The sequence below is a fragment of the Tigriopus californicus genome, chromosome 1, assembly GCF_007210705.1.
Source record: "Tigriopus californicus strain San Diego chromosome 1, Tcal_SD_v2.1, whole genome shotgun sequence".
Lineage (NCBI taxonomy): Eukaryota > Metazoa > Arthropoda > Copepoda > Harpacticoida > Harpacticidae > Tigriopus > Tigriopus californicus.
In genome coordinates, this window is record NC_081440.1 from 486,798 (window position 1) to 504,040 (window position 17,243).

Sequence of the window (17,243 nt, forward strand, 5' to 3'; positions counted from 1 at the left end):
ATGCATATTGTATTTAATAACATTTCGCTCCTAAAATTCGTTGCTGCCTGTTTAATGTGTTTTGGAGCTGTGAGAGGGAAGCAAATTAAACAATGATTTGTTCAAACTAGTTCTACGTATTGGAAAATATTGAATGAGCATATACATATCAAACAAAACCGCTCAAAAACAGCCCACTGTTCACTTTCAAGAATTTTCAAAGAATTACATTGGCTGAAGTCAATTTCTAAAAACACAAGCAGGTTTCCTCAGGTATTAAATGGTGATTTCTGACATGGACTTGAATTTACCTGCCAATGCGGTGATCCTATTACCTATTCTGGACACCCTTACACCAGCCATCAAAACTTGAAGTGCCCCTACTGGCTTTTGATTACTTGGTGGACGGACGAACTAGTGAAAGCTGTTGCATTGATAACACCTTGTTATGGAGGTTTAGTCTTGGATTACCATTAATATCCATTGGAATCGGAGCATACTGTTTTAAGAATATGTGTCTAACTTAACATATTACTAAGAATAACCTAATATGCCATAACAGTTTAAAGAATATTTGAAGCTTAATTGAATCCTTAGCCCAGCTGTCCCTGATTGAGGAAAAGAGGAGTCTGTTTTGTCAATTTTCCCCTAAAAATGTAGAGGCAGATGCGCAAATTTACAACCCAAGGCTCCGTGAGGCATAGATGAATAAATTATATAGTTATTGAGAAATCCAGAGGCAAAAAACGAGTCTTGTTTTTCCTGTTGTAAGACCACACACTAGACTCACCCAACTCCTTGATGAGCTTTGTGGGGCACGTGACTTATGGTATATCATGATAAGAGCGGGAGTGCAGATAAGAAAAAACCCCGTTAAAAATGCATAAGAATTGAAACATAGCCGATTATGCAAAAATATATATACTTGAACCTTTTGCACATCTTTAGTAATCACCATGCTTTTAGGAGGTAACTGGGCTACTTTTCGAAACAATGAAGGTGATAAGTAATAACAAACAAAAATACAACTCATAGTGCCATACACTTCTCTACTGTTTCAAAAACACATTTGAAAAAATAGGAAACTTAAAGGCAACAACAATCAGTCCAAAACAGCTTTTGTAGGCTTGAAAGTATGTTTTATTTAAAGTGATGAGAGAAATTGTATCAATTTATAAAAATGCAACGTTAGATGAATAATTCCTTTCAACGATAAATGACTTGAAACCGTAATTTAATCCTTTTACCTTTAAGCCCCAAAATTTCAAGTGACCTCCCAAAAAATGGTCATTAGGTCATTTTATTTTCCCGTTTGAATGTTCCACTAGTGCGTGTAGAAAATTTGTTTTTATAATCTTGACATTGAATTCATGAGGATCTTTTTTTGCTCCCGTAATTGTGGTCACAAAGAATCAGTCGTCATCGACCAACTTGCTAATTTGATCAACTAAAGTATTGCTTTCACCAATTGTGCCCGGCTTACCATTTTTCCCTATTCGGGCATTTTGGCAAGCAAGCTCTGGTACCAGCAAACAAACTTCCCTGCCAATGCCAGTGATGCAAAATTGGCGTTTCAAACTGGTTTTAACGAAGCTGAACTTGCCTCATCCTCATATGGCAAAGTGAGAGAACGGTCAGCTTCTCAAAAACGTGTTTGAAGCCCCAAACTTGCATCACTGACATTGGTACCACCAAACAAACGAACCTGCCAGAGCTTGGCTAAACGTCTCCATTTGGTCGATCATTCTTTTTCTCTGATTCGTGTCTTGTGGTTTAGAAACAAAATCGGCGACAGAAGCTTAGCCTCCTTTCCATACTCTTGTTAGGACGCTAAATTATGTAGCTTGAATTGCATTTTTAAAGCTTTGATATTGGTGTTGGCATTTCTTACATTCCGAGACTGAACTTCTGTCCCAAGAGGATGAATCCAAGATATTTGGTGCAGTTTACGCTTGGTGCTCACAATGGTAAAAATACCCTTTAAAGTTTTGATGGAAATTCCCAAGCACATCTTGGCATTTTTTCCCTCAGAAAATTATGGGAAATAATTTTTTGTTTTATGGAATTCTAGCCCACAGACAAAACTTGCAGACCTAAAAAATTTATAAAAACTAAAATTGTAAGTTGGGAGCACATTTAGTTAGCTCTGGAATATAAATTATGATATCATCTATTTCACCGCTACTTAGTTACATCGGATTTAGTGGTCCAAATTTCATCGTTTTTAGCCCCAAAATGCCCTGGTTATATGTTAATTCAATTTCCCAAAGAATTAATATCGATTTTCACTATCGCAAAAGTGAAAGATTATTTTTCCTTTTCTTGCATAGTCTCACAATAGCTAAAAATGCTATATAATGTCACTTAAAACACACTAAAAGTGTAATCTTTGAAAATGTGTTTTACAATCATCATGTGTACACTTAGTTATGCATTCACCTGAATTCTGAAGACAATACATACAACAAACAATGTTATAGATTTTGTCGTTTCCTGAAGACTTTGTTGAAACTGATTGAAAATAGCTTCTTTAAGGCTTCATTGAAATATTTGTGAAATTTTCAGTGACCACTCAACTAAGTGTACATTGGATGCTTTTAAAATATTTTTTTAAAAATCTGCTTTTTTGAGGGTTTTAGATATGGTTGTACAAGGTTTTAAGTTAATTTGAAATTATGCAAGAAATGGAAAAATAATCGTTCATTTTGAGAGGTAATGAATAGCCGAATTATAACTTTCATTTTAATAGTGTTGGGGATTGCATTTCTTGGAGTATTATTGAATGGGCAGCATCGATTCCCACTACTTCATGAACACCATATATATATTTGTATTGTATTTGTATTTCGGGTATAGATGTGATAAAACAGCTAAACAATTGTGACCTACATCATCCCTGGTCCCTAATAAGCCACGGGGCTGTTATTAACGGGGAGCTTCGTCCTCATGGACAGACAGACAGGAGGGCACGTTCAAGCTTGTGATTTTACTGTCGTGGGGCCGAGGAGACAAGTAGCCTCAGAGTCCATAAATGGTTATCCCCGCAAGAATAGCAATTCCGTATTTTGCAAACTGTTAAGTATGAGCACGTGAATATTTCTGTCATATATGAGGCCCATTGCTTAATTGAAAGGTCATTATCCATTACAGGGTTCATTTCCACGAAAAACGTGAAACCGCAGTTTGGAGTGTATTACATTTTTTGCTAGAAAAAAACGAAAATAAACCATTTTTCTAATGCCGTGACCCAATTCCTGAATTCCTGCGTCCGTTTAGAGAAATGTTGAAATCAAGCGCTTTACGCCTAAGACTGAACAGGACTAATCTTGTTTTTTTTTATATTTGAACTCAACCTATTGTTCTTGAAATATTGATCTATTCTTTTAAACCCCTGGCCTGCATTTTCTTCCATCTCATTTAAATTGCTACCAAAATGCTGAAAGGTGGTATCGTTTGCAAACATCGTAATTTTGAGATCTGTCACTCGAGGGAGGTCGTTAATATAAATTAGAAACAAAAGTTGTCCCAGAATACTCCCTTGGGGTACTCCACAAGTCATCATTTTAATATTTGATAAAGTATTTCCTAGTTCTACGCGTTGATGTCTGTCAGACAAGTAATGCTGGACCCATTTAACGACATAGTTACTGAATCCATATTGCGCTAGTTTTTCCAGAAGGACAGCATGATTTTATTGCCTTTACATTTTTGATATTTTTCTTGTTTAATCAACAACGTTTGTATAATGTCTGTACATCACATTTTATTTTACAGTAATTTTTACCCCATGACATGACCAAGAGTCGCAATATGGATTATTATAGATAAACGGTATCATACGCTTTTTGTAAGCCGGCAAAAATTCCTACCGAATACTTTTGGTCGCTATCGTTGGTCATATTCTTATAAAATGTTGTGGATTGCGTGCATTGATGAATGCTTGGGTCTAAAACCAAACTAAAAATCCGTTAGGTGTTCAGAGGCGAAAGGATAAAAAAATTAATTTATAAACGACTTTCGATATAGAGGACAAAATACTAATTGGCCTATAGTTTGAGGCATCATCTATTTTTCCTGTTTTGTGGAGAGGGTGGACCTTGGCATTTTTCCATTCCTTTGGAACGAAACCAGTGATCAATGATATGTTTATGAGTTCCGCCAGTGAGACGGCAACTTCATATTTTATCTCATATTTTCTCAATGATTCGAAGGACCTCGCGAGAAGAAATTACATTGAAATAGTACTTCCGTCCATTGGAAGGTTTGTTAATGTGGTCTAGATAATCAATATTTTCCACCTCATCCGTTAATTCATCATTTAAACATTGCCCTATCGTAGAGAACTAGTAGTTGAAAGTTGTTGCTATTTCTTTTTCCCCGTAAGTTTCCAAATTTCCCCATGTCAATTCTGTGGTAAGTTTGCCTTTGTTACCATATCCTAAAATGTGTATGGCACCTCTCCGTATTCGATGAGAATTGCCCGAGTTGATGTCAAAGTAGTTTTGCCAATAGTTCACTTTGGCTATTCTAATCAACTTGTAATATACTTTGGCAAACGTTGAGTACCTTGGCCGGTTTTCATTCGACGGGCTTTTAATGAATTTTTTTTAGAGCTTTTGCTTACGTTTACGCGACCTCAATATTCCGAGGGTCATCCATTCATTGTTCTTTCTTGCAGGGTTGGAACGGCTTTGTCTAATTAATGGCCAAGCTTTCTGGAATTCATCAGATATTTCTCTATTGGAATCTCAATACTTTGTTCATTGGAATTTCCAAAGCCCACAAACATTGCCAATCTGTCATTTCGATTGCCTTTCATGTTCACAGATATGTATTAATAAAACAACAAGAACACGAATCTATCAACTGATTGGAAGGTCTGAGGTCCAGCTCTAAGATCGTAAATTAACTAACAGCAATTTAAGTTGGTAGTCTTAATAGTTAGATCGCAGAACTTATTGCGCACCCTTCTAGTACAGAATTTGCAATCCTTGTCTCAAGCTAACTTGACATCATGTGGTTGTTTGCTTCAGCCGAAATTGTCCTTCAGTGGGGTGAAATCATGTCTCATGTTCGTGGCTCCAAAATGGTGGTAGTTTCAAAGACAGCGCTGACAAGAATAAACCAACAGATTTTTTTTCAATATCTCACTTCGGGGTTACCAATTTTGGCTAATGATTACGACGACTTCTCAGCCCCGAGTGGTGGGGAAGGAGGTTCAGGAAGGAACGATGGCTCAGCCCACCACAATAACAACTAACTATTGGCTGGGGTCTTTTGACTTGTCTCGTATTTAATGGCCACTGACAATTAGTGAGATGGTCATTTTGTTAAAGAGTTTACAGAACGTAGTCCGATGATTTGTCGACAATCTAAATTGGGGTTAAGAAGAGAGAAACAAGGAAAGAGCAACATCGTCAGAGTATCAGACTTTCATTTCTGTTCGGTACTAGAAAATATCCCAGAATGGGCCCAACGTTAACCATGCAACAAAAAGTTCGTGTATGAATAACGTTAATCTAAATAGCTGTATCCATTGAGCTAATTGTCGTTTATTATAATATCTCACCATTCAACTACTGCAAAATCGTCTATGGAAACAGATTTTTTTCCTTTCAGTTTGCCAATCCATCGAATGTTTTTGAAAGATGGCTTCAAAATCTTGTCTAGCCAGATTTAGAGGTTCATTTCTGTTGACCAATCAACTATGAATTTTGCCCATGCATTGGGAATAGTTTTTATGGCTTTCAACGCTTCATCGTTTTCCCTCATGCTACAGCCCAACTAATTGAAATAAGCAATTTCAATCGACACAGAAAATAAATGGCTCAATGAAGGGGTCAAGCTGCAAAGAGGATAAGCCATACAAACATTAGTTATTTTCGTGCTTTTCAGTAGCCATTTTCCACAAATTGGCCTTGCGAGCAATTTCTGTCATTGTCATATTTCTATCAAGGCAATGATTTCATGAGAGCTTAGCCGAAAAATAGAGCTGAAAATGTTAAGTAGTTCGCTTCTCTATTTGACAAATCTCACAGCAACATAATCGCACCACAAAAATGGCAAATATCACAATTCTTGGCAGGAACACCAGTGGATTAAATACATTGGAAACACGGAAGACACAGAAATAGAAGCAGAAATTCCTGGACATATCAGATCTCCGAGGTCATGTTCACGGTGGGCGTTTTTTCGATGTTGGTTCGCAGTTCCTTACGCCATGAGAGTGATGTGATCAACACCAGGGAGAGAGGCTAATCCAGGTCTGCTCTTGCACACTAGCATTCTTCAGAGTTGGAATATGACGACCAAACTCACAGGAATAGTCTGGTCTTGGATGGGCGATAAATAAAATGAATAAATAGTCGTAACAAGTCTTGGGATCTGAGGGGTACGAGTCTATAGAGTTGAGGAGGCTGGTGGGTGGGCGGGTGGTCAAAGGGATCAATCCCAATAACTTAGTGGGGCACATGACAAGAGCATGCGGATGGAAGCTTGTAGGTATCGATGAAGAACCCACGGTACAGATCACAAGGATCCACTGAGACCATGCGGTGGTACACGTACTTTTGGGTGCACTTGGAGTTGTAGCAAGGGGCAAGGAGACGACAGGCACTATCGGGAGTGAGGCAGGTCTCAAGACGGGTGGTTTGAGTGTAGTTATAACTGGCGTAACCGTACTCCTTGGGGGCGTGTTGGAGAATGATTCGCCAGTATCCTTCCACATTCACGGCCCGTTTAATCTTGGCGTAATCTACCTGGGAGGGACAAAGATAGCCCTCAGGGCCAGCCCAATGAGACAGGTCGAAAGGAGAGTGGCCCTTGGAAGCACCCATATAGTAGGCGTAATTGAAGGCATCCTCCTGATACTCGCTGATATGCTCAACCAGGTCATCGGCGGATTGATCGGGCACATCTGAATACTTCTTCTCAAAGATGGGATCTTGACTGATCTTGTTGGCGATCTCATACTCGGGATATTCGGGGTCCTCCAAGCAAAAGGGAAGGTCGGAGTGATGGGCACACTTAGGGGGAGCTTTGGGATCACAATACCCCTGAGGAGCGTGCGGAGCAGGATGATGAGGTGGGGCTTGGTGATGCTTAGGGTAGACAGGTCCCGGGTGATGGGGAGCATAAGGCGTGGGAGGAGCATGGTAGGGTCCGGGAGTGGCTGCCAGGACCATAGTGGCCAGAGGAACCACAAAAACGGTTACCTGTACAAAATAAAGGGTTTCAGATGTGCCCGAAGTTCATATTCGTAACGTATTTATTATGGATGCCTGTTTGTAGCAATTGTAGTGCTTTTTGTTGTAGATCTCTTGCATCTTGCTCAACGAAACTAGTTGAAGTTATGGACAATTTGTTTGTTTCGTAGATTGCATATATGGTTACCATTAATTGAACAACGTTTGGCTTATGCCCTCTGTTTCTATGTGGAAAGTGAGCAACGTGTCTGTTCTGCAAAAGGATGATTGCAATAATTCCTAGTGAATGTATGAGGTTAGCGTTGAAATCTCCATTGTGAATGTTTGCATAGGAAAAGGTTAAAAAGCTTGAATGATAATTCGGCCATTTGTGCAACACGTTGAACACAATCAAACAACTCTATGCGTCATCGAAAAATGAGAATTGCATTGAGGAGTTTGTTGATTGTTCTTTCTTACCAGCTTAAAAACCATGGTTGCTGTTTTGTTGCTGTGAGATTTGATAGACTTGGCGAAGCGAACTGCATTGATTCTTAGTCCGCCGAATCATTTTATACAACTTTCTGCGTCAATTCGCCGCCCTCTTGTCTTTTCCCGTTGTGAGTTATGAAGCAGACCAGAGTCCAATCTGCTTGTGGACAAGCGAACCCTTGTGGTGATCCGAATAAATATGTCCTGTATCGTTCAAGGGACGAACAGCCATGTTGGTAATGGTTGCTAATTCATGTAGTATACATTGACCGAGACGTTCTTTGGCATTGATTGGATGGCGATATTGTGGTAATGCAATCTACTGTAGTTTTATCAAGTCACAGAGCGATACAGGAAATAAGGAAACAGAATGTTGACGTGCGACTTGTGCTTTGAGTCTAGATACACCTTGCAATCATGCTACAAATTGAAAGTTCCTAACATGTTTATAAAAAGGTAACTAGCAATACGGGTTCGTTGATTTGAAAATGTAGGTGCACACTGGATGCAGCGAACAACGGTTCAAAGCAGATGTATTTTCACAGATTTTGATTCCAATTCAAATTTGGCATAGCCTAAGAAAAAGGGTTTCAATGGATTCTTTTCGTTTCGATTCGAAAGACGCAAAACGTCGTCATGGGTTTTAATTATAATATGCACCACATTCGGGGAGCTGTATTGGGCCAAGATAAGAGTCTTTTATATTTTATTCTTGTCGGAGGAGTAAAAATCGCACGTCCAAGAATCAAGAATCAAGAATCTTCCGCTTCCAATAGTCCTTCAACTCTTACGGACCTACATCACTCCAATTTTCCTCTACGACCTTCACTTTTGGCCTCCCAACTCCGCCCAATCCGCCCTCAAATCCGCCAATGCCACCTTCACCAAGTTCCTCAAACGATACCTGTGCGTGCCCCAATATGCCAACAATGCATGGACGCATTTCCTATGCGAAACCGAGCCCCTCACCATCGGGCTGGCCAGGTTAGTGTCCAACAGTATTGGGAACCTGACCTTTCCGGAGGTGATGTCCGGACACCTTATTGCCCTTGGCCCGACATCCCTTGGAGTATTGGCGGTCACGCACCTTTGTTCGGCTCCTGGCCAAATGCCACTAACGACGGGAGCTGACAAAAAATCTGTTCAATCTGGCCCATCCTCAACTCTGCAATAACCAAGAATTTCATCATTTACCTTTACCTCTGGTTAGAAGAGGGTTGTGCTGGACATTGTCAACGGCCTTATTCAGATCCACAAACAGACCAACAGAGTATTTCAGATGCGATTTGTTGAATATGTTTTGAAGAAAGTTGTGGATGGCATGCCTTGTCGAATGCTTGGGACTAAATCCGAACAGAACGTCCGCCAGATGGTTTGTTTGCATTCAGGATGTGTGGGTGGATATATCGCACGTTTAAGTCCAGAGAAATTATCACGATGCTAATTCTGTACAAGTCGATTGTTCAGCCACATCTTGAATATACTTCACCCATTTGGGCTCCAAAGAGTTCAGCAGGTTTGAAAAAAGTCGAACAAGTCCAAATATGTTTCTCTAGGAACATCACAGGAATGAGAAAGCTCTCGTATTGGGAGAGACTAAAAAAGTTCGGACTGTGTAGTGTTCAGAGAAGGTTTGAAAGGTATCTGATACTGTGCGTCTTAAAAAGCATCCATGAGCTGTCTCTGATTTAAATAAGGGTGAGGTCTGGAAAATGGTCAACAAGAACCGGGGAGCCGGAAAAAGCACGGAAATCGCCATTCTGGAAGATACGTATGGAAACTCCATCCCATCCGGCAAGGACAAGACACAAACCCTCAAAGTACATTTTAAGTCCAAAGTCCAAGCAATACCATAACTCCTGTACCGTACAAGGATGAGATTGAAGGTCTCCCTTTTCCAAATAAATTATTTTAATTCCCAAAACAACAACGGAACATGAGACTATCCAGTCTCTGAACCAAGCAATAGGTTATCTGCCAAGATAGCACCCTTTAAAGAGAGCACCTATATTACTAAGGCTTAAGTTGTTTAGACCTATCTAAACATCTCCGGTTATAGGGCTTTTAGAGCCAAGAGCCAACACCACTGTCCCAAAGAATGAAGAACAACAAACTCTGGATATACTGTTTTACCATTAATTGAATTTCTTGTGTAAGTTAGGTATTATACAATGCAAGACATGAATTAGGATCTTACCTTTGCTCAGCCGTTTACTCGTTTACCTTTTCTCGGACCAAGATGATTTTGAGATAGAGAGAGGACAGAGTGCCTTGACTTACAATTGATTTTTTGGTACAACGGATTATGGCGGTGGCTGAAGCCTACACCCAATGCAGGTCAATCCGAACAACTAGATTCAAATTGATGGATTGGATATGGAAGCCTCCGTATTGAACCAAGCGAGGTTACCAATGCCAGTCCCAATGCCAATCTGAATCACGACAATAGAATAATACTCAGAAAGAATTAGCTATGAAATCTCGCGATGCTAGATCAAGATATCAAAGCCGGTTCTCAATGCAACTGAGTTACGTCAAAAGTAGAGCGTACTCGTACAATAAACCGTTTGCAAAAGAAAAAGAGGAAACCTAAGAAGAATACCACCCTCAAGTTGGTCAGGGATATAAAAGGTAAGGATGGCTTGGTCTCTTCGACGCCTCGGTAAAGGGATTCACTGTTTGCACTTTGCACTTCTCTTTACGAAATTGATTGCACCTCAACACCAGACAACTTTCGATCCGTTGCCAAAGTTAAAAGAGCTTGCTAGCTCCAAAGTGGAGCCAAATTAAGAATAACTTGTATTTCGTTTTACTTCATCATACTAATTCTGTTCTTTGCTCTAGGGACGGGTTTTTATACCCGAGGTTGATGTTCTAGAGGGAAGAGGGCCCGTAAATATCGAGTTTGCACCAGAAATTTCCAATTCAATGAGGAGTCACTGTCCCTTTTCTAGTACGCTTTCGTGTGATGGGCCTGGTTGCTAAGTCTTGATCGGTTGCCAAGGTGCAAGTTGTTCCGATTTTCTCGCGGCCAGACGTCTAGAATTGACCCACGAACTTGTGAGTACATTGGTCTTTGAAACCGAATAGGATATGCACTTTAAGTTACATACGGGTTTATGAAATACTCTTGATTGTTCGTATTCATGGGTCTAGATCCATGACCCCACTGATTTCGTAAGTTTTCTAATTTCTGAAGATTTCCCAGATACATCAAATATACCCCAGAGCATTCAAGTTGTCTGTTTCCCAAATTTCGCCATGTTCAGAGAACAGTACACATGACGACCCCCACAGACTCTCAAATGTTTCACCTTCCCAAACTAGTGCAAAATACATTCCCATTCCACCCTGTTATTGAGACATCCCGTACGCGGCTGAGCAGGTATAAGAATTAAAGTATAAATCGACTACTGGATTGGATGAAGTGACTTTGTTGGTGTTAAAAGCAGGCGCAAAAGCCCTGATCAAGCCAATCACCAGACTGATCTGATTAACGATTATTTCTGTGTTGGCCTGGATAATTGCCAAGGTGGTCCTTAACCATACAAAAAAGGTGACCCAACCGAGCAAGCCAACTACAGACCAATAGCACTATTGCCAGGAAGGTCCAAGATAATGGAGAAACTTGCCTGCAAACAAATCGAGGGACATGCAGTCACTGGTCGAGGAACTTTTTCCACGAGGCCAACACGGTTTCCGTAAAAAGCACTCCCTCTCGAACTCAGTGCAGCATTCGACTGCTTGGACCGCCAAATTTTTGTGAAGAAACTGAAGCTGAATGGGTTTTGGAAAACGGCGACAAGATGGGTGCAACCCTTCTTATAAGATAGGGAACAACGCGTAAGCTGCGATGGAGCCCTGTCCAGCCCCTTTCATATGGAAGTGGGATCACCCCAGGGATCCGTGTTGTTCCCCCCCTGCTGTACGGCCAAGGCGTGGGATCACCCCAGGGNTGGCTCCCAGAGGATTTCAGAGATGGATTTACAGACTTTGCTATTCGCGGGAAGCAGAGGCCCAACTGCATGAAAACCCGGAGTTGGTGGCTAAAACCACTTTGGAATACATGCATGGCGAGCAATAAAACCAAAAGCAAACGCTTCAAAAATGAATCTGATGATTGCGAGAAGTAGTGGAGCAAGGACATCGGCTCCCAAGTCCATCCAAGCACGCCCAACCACCTTCCAGGAACGCAAATCATGCAACGTCCTGGAAATTCACTTGCAAAGCAATCTTAAATGGACCACCCACCAAACCCATTTACGCTCGAATCTAAACAGGGGTCTAGGAACACTAAGGTTCCAATTATCCTGTATTCCAAGGAAACACCTTAAACACCTTAAACCAGCAATGGCCTTCTCATTTTGTCCAAAAATTGTTTGCCACTTTTCTTCAACGCCCGATCCTCCTCCAGCCCACCCCTCATACCAGCTCAACACGACATCCAAGTGGGACCCAACAATGTACTCCGGGAGTTACGGGGCATAAAACTCTGAGATTGGATGAGCATTGAGTAACTCCACAAGATCCTGAGCTACCTCTCCGTGAACCAAATGAGCGCCAAGGCGACCCTTGTTCAGACCTGGAAAGCCGTGAGCACCCTTGACCACCCGTTGCCATTTCTATTCGCACCAACAACAACGCTTCCAGAACAAAGGGTTACCCGTAGTCTCACCCATCACGACATTGATTTCACCGTTGGGAAGGATATTCCCCTTTTGCGCAACTCGCGGGAACTATGGAATCCTCTGGATGCCGAATCCAGAGTGGCGCCCTCCCTAAGATCGTTCAAAACAAAGATTGCGCCCTTCATTCTCACACTTCCCATATAAGTATGTAGCATTCTTTCTTAATTTTATCTACTCCTCTCTTGACCGACATTCGACACACATCCAATCAATTAATCACTCTGTATGACCCAAAAAGCCTCCCAAGGCTTAACACACATTCATACAATACAATGCTTCATTTTTCATGCTTTGGCTCTTCGACTAATTGAGAGAATCCATTAAGCACCACGTGGTTCAATAATTGAGAATCTGTGCAAGATGTACCGGAAAGATTCTTCCAGTTCACTTCCGGGTAGTTGAAATCTCCTACAAGGGTGCATTTTGACGTTACAGCGGCAATAAACGTATTCAAGTCATTCCGAGCATCAATGCTGGCGTTTGGAAAACGTATAACATACATTTAAACCCTCAGTATTGGCAGCACAGGTGTTTGGTAATTGAACTGGAATATCCTTGCGTCGAATATGGTTGTATGAAATATAAACCACTTTTAAAACATAAAGCATCGCTGTCCAAAACTTGATCAAACAATATCATTAGTATTCTAAGTTATGAACTGGCATAGAATTTCATTAATATCTATTTAGCATATACTTAGTTGTTACTAGACTCCGACAAAAAATGTTGTTCGTATGTCGAACAAAACATCGAGAGGGCTTCACTGAACGGTTTTCTTCCCAATGGCTGATAGGCTTTGGGTGCGAAGGGAAAATGAGGTAGATGTAAAAATAGGGTAAATAGGGTCAGGTACCCATGAAAAAAAGCCAAGAGGCTTATGGGAAACCTGGGGCATGACTAACCCTCTTGTACATATACAAAGGAATCCCCGAAAAAAAATACAAATACAAATACATGTATACTAATCGCAGTCTGATGTGATTCGCTTTAATACGAAGAGTGCCGTCATAAGAAAGCTAGAATTCTGAAGCAAAAAATTACAATTCTTAGAGATAAGGTGAGGCCAATGAATTTCCATTGACCTTTATGATAAATCGACTCGAACATTAATTTTGATTTTGCTACGTGCTTAGTGGGTGTAGGCGTTGTTTGGAGCAAGTATCCCGAATGAGAATACTGCAACTTGCAGTCTCGGGCTAAGAAAGAGTAGCTTCCATACACAGTTTTCAGTAAATTTATGTTGTCTGTAAAGTGGTAACAAACTCTTTTCCTCATCATACCTAAAAAAGATCCTCTATTACAGTGTCTCAAAAGCATATGAGGTGATTGAAGTCCTCGTGATTGTAATCAATTTACAAAGCGATTTTTACCGGAAGAATGAAAGCGCTTAACGCAACCTTTTACTTCTCGCGTTACTTCTCGCAGTACCCCTCATCAATGTCCTGAGAGCGTACGGCGATGCCAGGCCTCGAGCAAACTGCTCGCCCATTTCGGCAAAATGCTTACCTCCCCTTGCAAAAGCTAATAAGCTAATAACGTAAAGGTCTGGCGAGAGAAAATGTCATCTTCGTAAGACTTTAAGGGTTTTGTTTTGGTAAGGGCCCCGTATTTTGAAGAGTACGAAAAACACCTTAAAAACCGTGTTTCTACGTGTTATTTACGGCACTAGATACCGTTCAGGTACCCTTAAATGAACATTGAACAGATTAGGAACCACTTAGGTAGCCAGTTTCTACATTTTCTATTGAAAAACACTTCATTTGAATCTGGTGTTGATGTGATGTAAACTCATTGTTTCGGAACGAAATTGAAGGTTCAAAATTCAACCACTGTGGACGCTGACCTCACGGTTGTTTGCCGCTAATGCAGGGCATTAGTTTTGGCCACATCTTAGAACTTTTTCTTGAATTACCCGATTTCAAATTAAAAGAGGAAAATAGGTTATTTATTAACCCACTGACACCTAGACGATGATTTTGAACACAAATATGGAACAAAGTTGTGACCAAAAGATCGACAAATCTGTTCTGGATTCACATTGCGCCTCTTAATGCAGCAACATAGCTCATTTGCTTTACTTATTGATGCATATCTAATCACTGTATGTATTGTCAGTAGGTGAATTTACACTTTTTGAGTAAAGGGGAAAAACAATCTCATTCAGGCAAGGTTTTCACAAATATTCTAACTTGGTTTTTGAAAGATGACCTCGATTGCTCTTGCTTGACTTCTTTTGGGGCCTTATTCCATAACAAGGACGCCTTTGCAAGGAAACTTGTTCTAGTCTGGTTCATGGGTGGGGGTCTTGATACATACCTTTGTTCAGAGGATCTGAGGTTTAAGCTCACTCTTGGTGCGAGACGAAGTCGTTCCGTAATAAACGGGATCTCGTTCTCTTGTGCCCGGTTCGTCTCATTTAAGATCCCATCGGCTGCTATTTGGTTAATAGTGGGTAAGCCACTCTGACTTGCTAATGTTCCAAGGGATTTACGGTCCGCTATTCGACATCCCAACATAAATCGCATAACTCGATTTAAGGTAATCTGAAGGCTATTCATGGCTTCTGGTTTTGGATCATCTTTGTAGAACTGAACCTCTCCGTATATTGCAAGACCACTTCGCAGTCCCGATATAAATATCCCATGGATCACTGATTTGAGGAGCACTTGGGGTACATAGGGGCAGAGTCGTCCCAAAATACTAAGACGTTGCATAATCATCTTTTTTATTTTGGTCGTGTGTTCCCTTCCAGATAAGTCCCAAGATACTTCCGTCCCTAGGATAGTAACTGTAGGAACAGAGGTTATTGTCTTCCCGCCAATCGATATTGATGAAAGTAAAAGCTTCTCCCCACGAGATGGTCTCTTTTGGATCAGAAGGTACTGTTTTTTTCGCGTTAGCTACCAGCCAATTTGACGCCACAAACTTGAGGATTGCGATGGCTTCTTCTTCCAGGTTTCTTTCAAGCTCTGAAAGATTTTTTCCCCGACATTGATGCAGTTGTGTCATCCTCATAAGATGTTATAGTTGCCCTCGTCGACAGTGGTAAGTCAGCCATATAGATCAGAAATAGTAAAGGCGAAAGAACAATTCTCTGTGGAGAACCATAATCCGTCCTTTGGGTGTCCGATATTCCATCATCCATTATCACTGTTCCTGATCTGTCCGTTAGAAATGATTTCACCCATGCAATGCAATGTCGATCGAATCCCATCACTCCCAATTTTTGGCAGAGTATGGTCGCGTCCATGCAATCAAACGCAGCCATGAGGTCGAACATTACTACCCCCACAAGACCATCTTCGATTTTTCTCTCTTCCCAATGTGACAACATGGATAACAAGGCTGTTGTTGTAGACCGTCTTGGCAGAAAGCAGTGTTGGGATGTCGGTATTAGTCCATACTCTTCCACGTAGGTCAGCATTTGCTCTTTCGTTACGGAGAGCAACTGTTAATAATGATATCGGGCGGTAGTTCGTTATGTCGTTCTTTTTTCCCTTTTTATGCAAAGGGATCATCTTAGACTCCTTCCATTTCGTTGGAAAGACTCCTTTTTCAAAAGACGTGTTTATAATTCTTGTGTGAGGAAAGAGCAGGACTTGATGACTCTTTTTTAGCACATCAGTCCTCAGCCCATCCCATCCCGTACTATTTGAGTTCTTGAGCTTCTTGATGTGTTGTAAGACAGTCCGTTCACCGACGGTTTTCAATGAAAATGCAGGGGTCTCTTTTCTTTGATTCATTGCTTCCCTGAGCCTTACTAGGGGGTCTTCTTGAAGCATTGGATCCACTCTCGATCTTAACCAAATGGGTGCCGTGTCAAATCGTTGATCGCTTCACACAACCTCAGGTCTTGTACCAGAGTCTTTAGGTGGTAAGATTCATCATCAAAACGTTTTGCATCAATATTGATGTCACCAACAATTATCAATGGCTTACCTGAGAGGCGAGCCTTGTGAATTTGGTCGAGGAGAATTTGAAATCTTTCCCTTTGTGTCTTGTCATTTCAGTCTTTTTTCATTGTCACCGTGACTTCGAAGGATTCGTAAGATTTTTCCATCGAAATGTCTAAAATCCTTTACTTGAAGAAAAATAAGGTCGGCATCTGTTTGTTCAATGATTGCTTTGATTTCAGGTTCCTTCTTTAGAAAACCTCGTCTAATATTCCACGAGATAACCCTCAACATTTTGTTGGGATGTTGCGTTTTTTCTTTGTTCAATTGGAGTCTTTTGTGCTGTGGGCGATCTCTTGGTCCCCATACTACCCATTTTACGTGAGTGTCTGTCTTCAAACCGTTTTTTGCTTCCGTGTTTGATTGACTGGGAATTGACCTTTACCTCCCATTCCAATTCATTAAGTCGATTTTCCACTTTTAAAGTGATTCGTTTCAAAGTTATGGTGTCAAAAGCTTATGTAACTGACCAACGGCAGGCCGAAAATTCAAAATTCGTATAAGGTTTACTACATAACTTTGACCATATCTCCTGAGTTCCCTAAGCATAGTTTGGGGCTCACTCTTTGTCAAGTTCATCTATTCAACAAAATCTTGTGGTCGTATGAATTGCTTATTTTGAAAAGAGTGAACTGATTAGGAGATAAGAAAGTTTTGCTTCCGTTCGCAGTCCATATCTCTAGAAGTCCGTGTCCTATCACAGCGAGTCTTGCTACCCCTGTAGACGACAAAGATTTCCCATAACGGTGAATAGCGCGAGTTGAACTTATTCAAAAGAACGTAGGAACGTGCTGCAAAACCTTATATTTTAGGAAATCTCTTCTGTATTTCAATTTAATCACTCTTTTTATCTCCTTCCCGCGATCGCTCAGGGGGAAATGCATTACTCAATGAAACATTGAGCACGATATCGTGCAACAATTACGAATTGCTTTTGGTTCTCAAAG

At 40.8% G+C, this 17,243-nt stretch overlaps 1 protein-coding gene across 2 annotated transcripts; it reads right to left on the bottom strand.

The window, feature by feature from the left end:
* Positions 1-5,978: 5,978 nt before the first annotated feature.
* LOC131885468 (uncharacterized) lies at positions 5,979-10,551 on the bottom strand. 2 transcript variants are annotated; one of them, XM_059233533.1, is made up of 3 exons: positions 10,516-10,551; positions 7,644-10,087; positions 5,979-7,193 (listed from the first exon to the last, which is right to left on the bottom strand). In XM_059233533.1, exons 2-3 carry the CDS (start codon positions 7,656-7,658, stop codon positions 6,438-6,440), a joined length of 771 nt encoding a protein of 256 aa, XP_059089516.1. In that variant the 5' UTR covers positions 7,659-10,087; positions 10,516-10,551; the 3' UTR covers positions 5,979-6,437. The 2 variants fall into 2 exon arrangements, with proteins under 2 accessions (XP_059089516.1, XP_059089507.1); XM_059233524.1 differs by lacking the exon at positions 10,516-10,551 and having other exon boundaries at positions 7,644-10,479.
* Between the last annotated feature and the right edge of the window lie 6,692 nt (positions 10,552-17,243).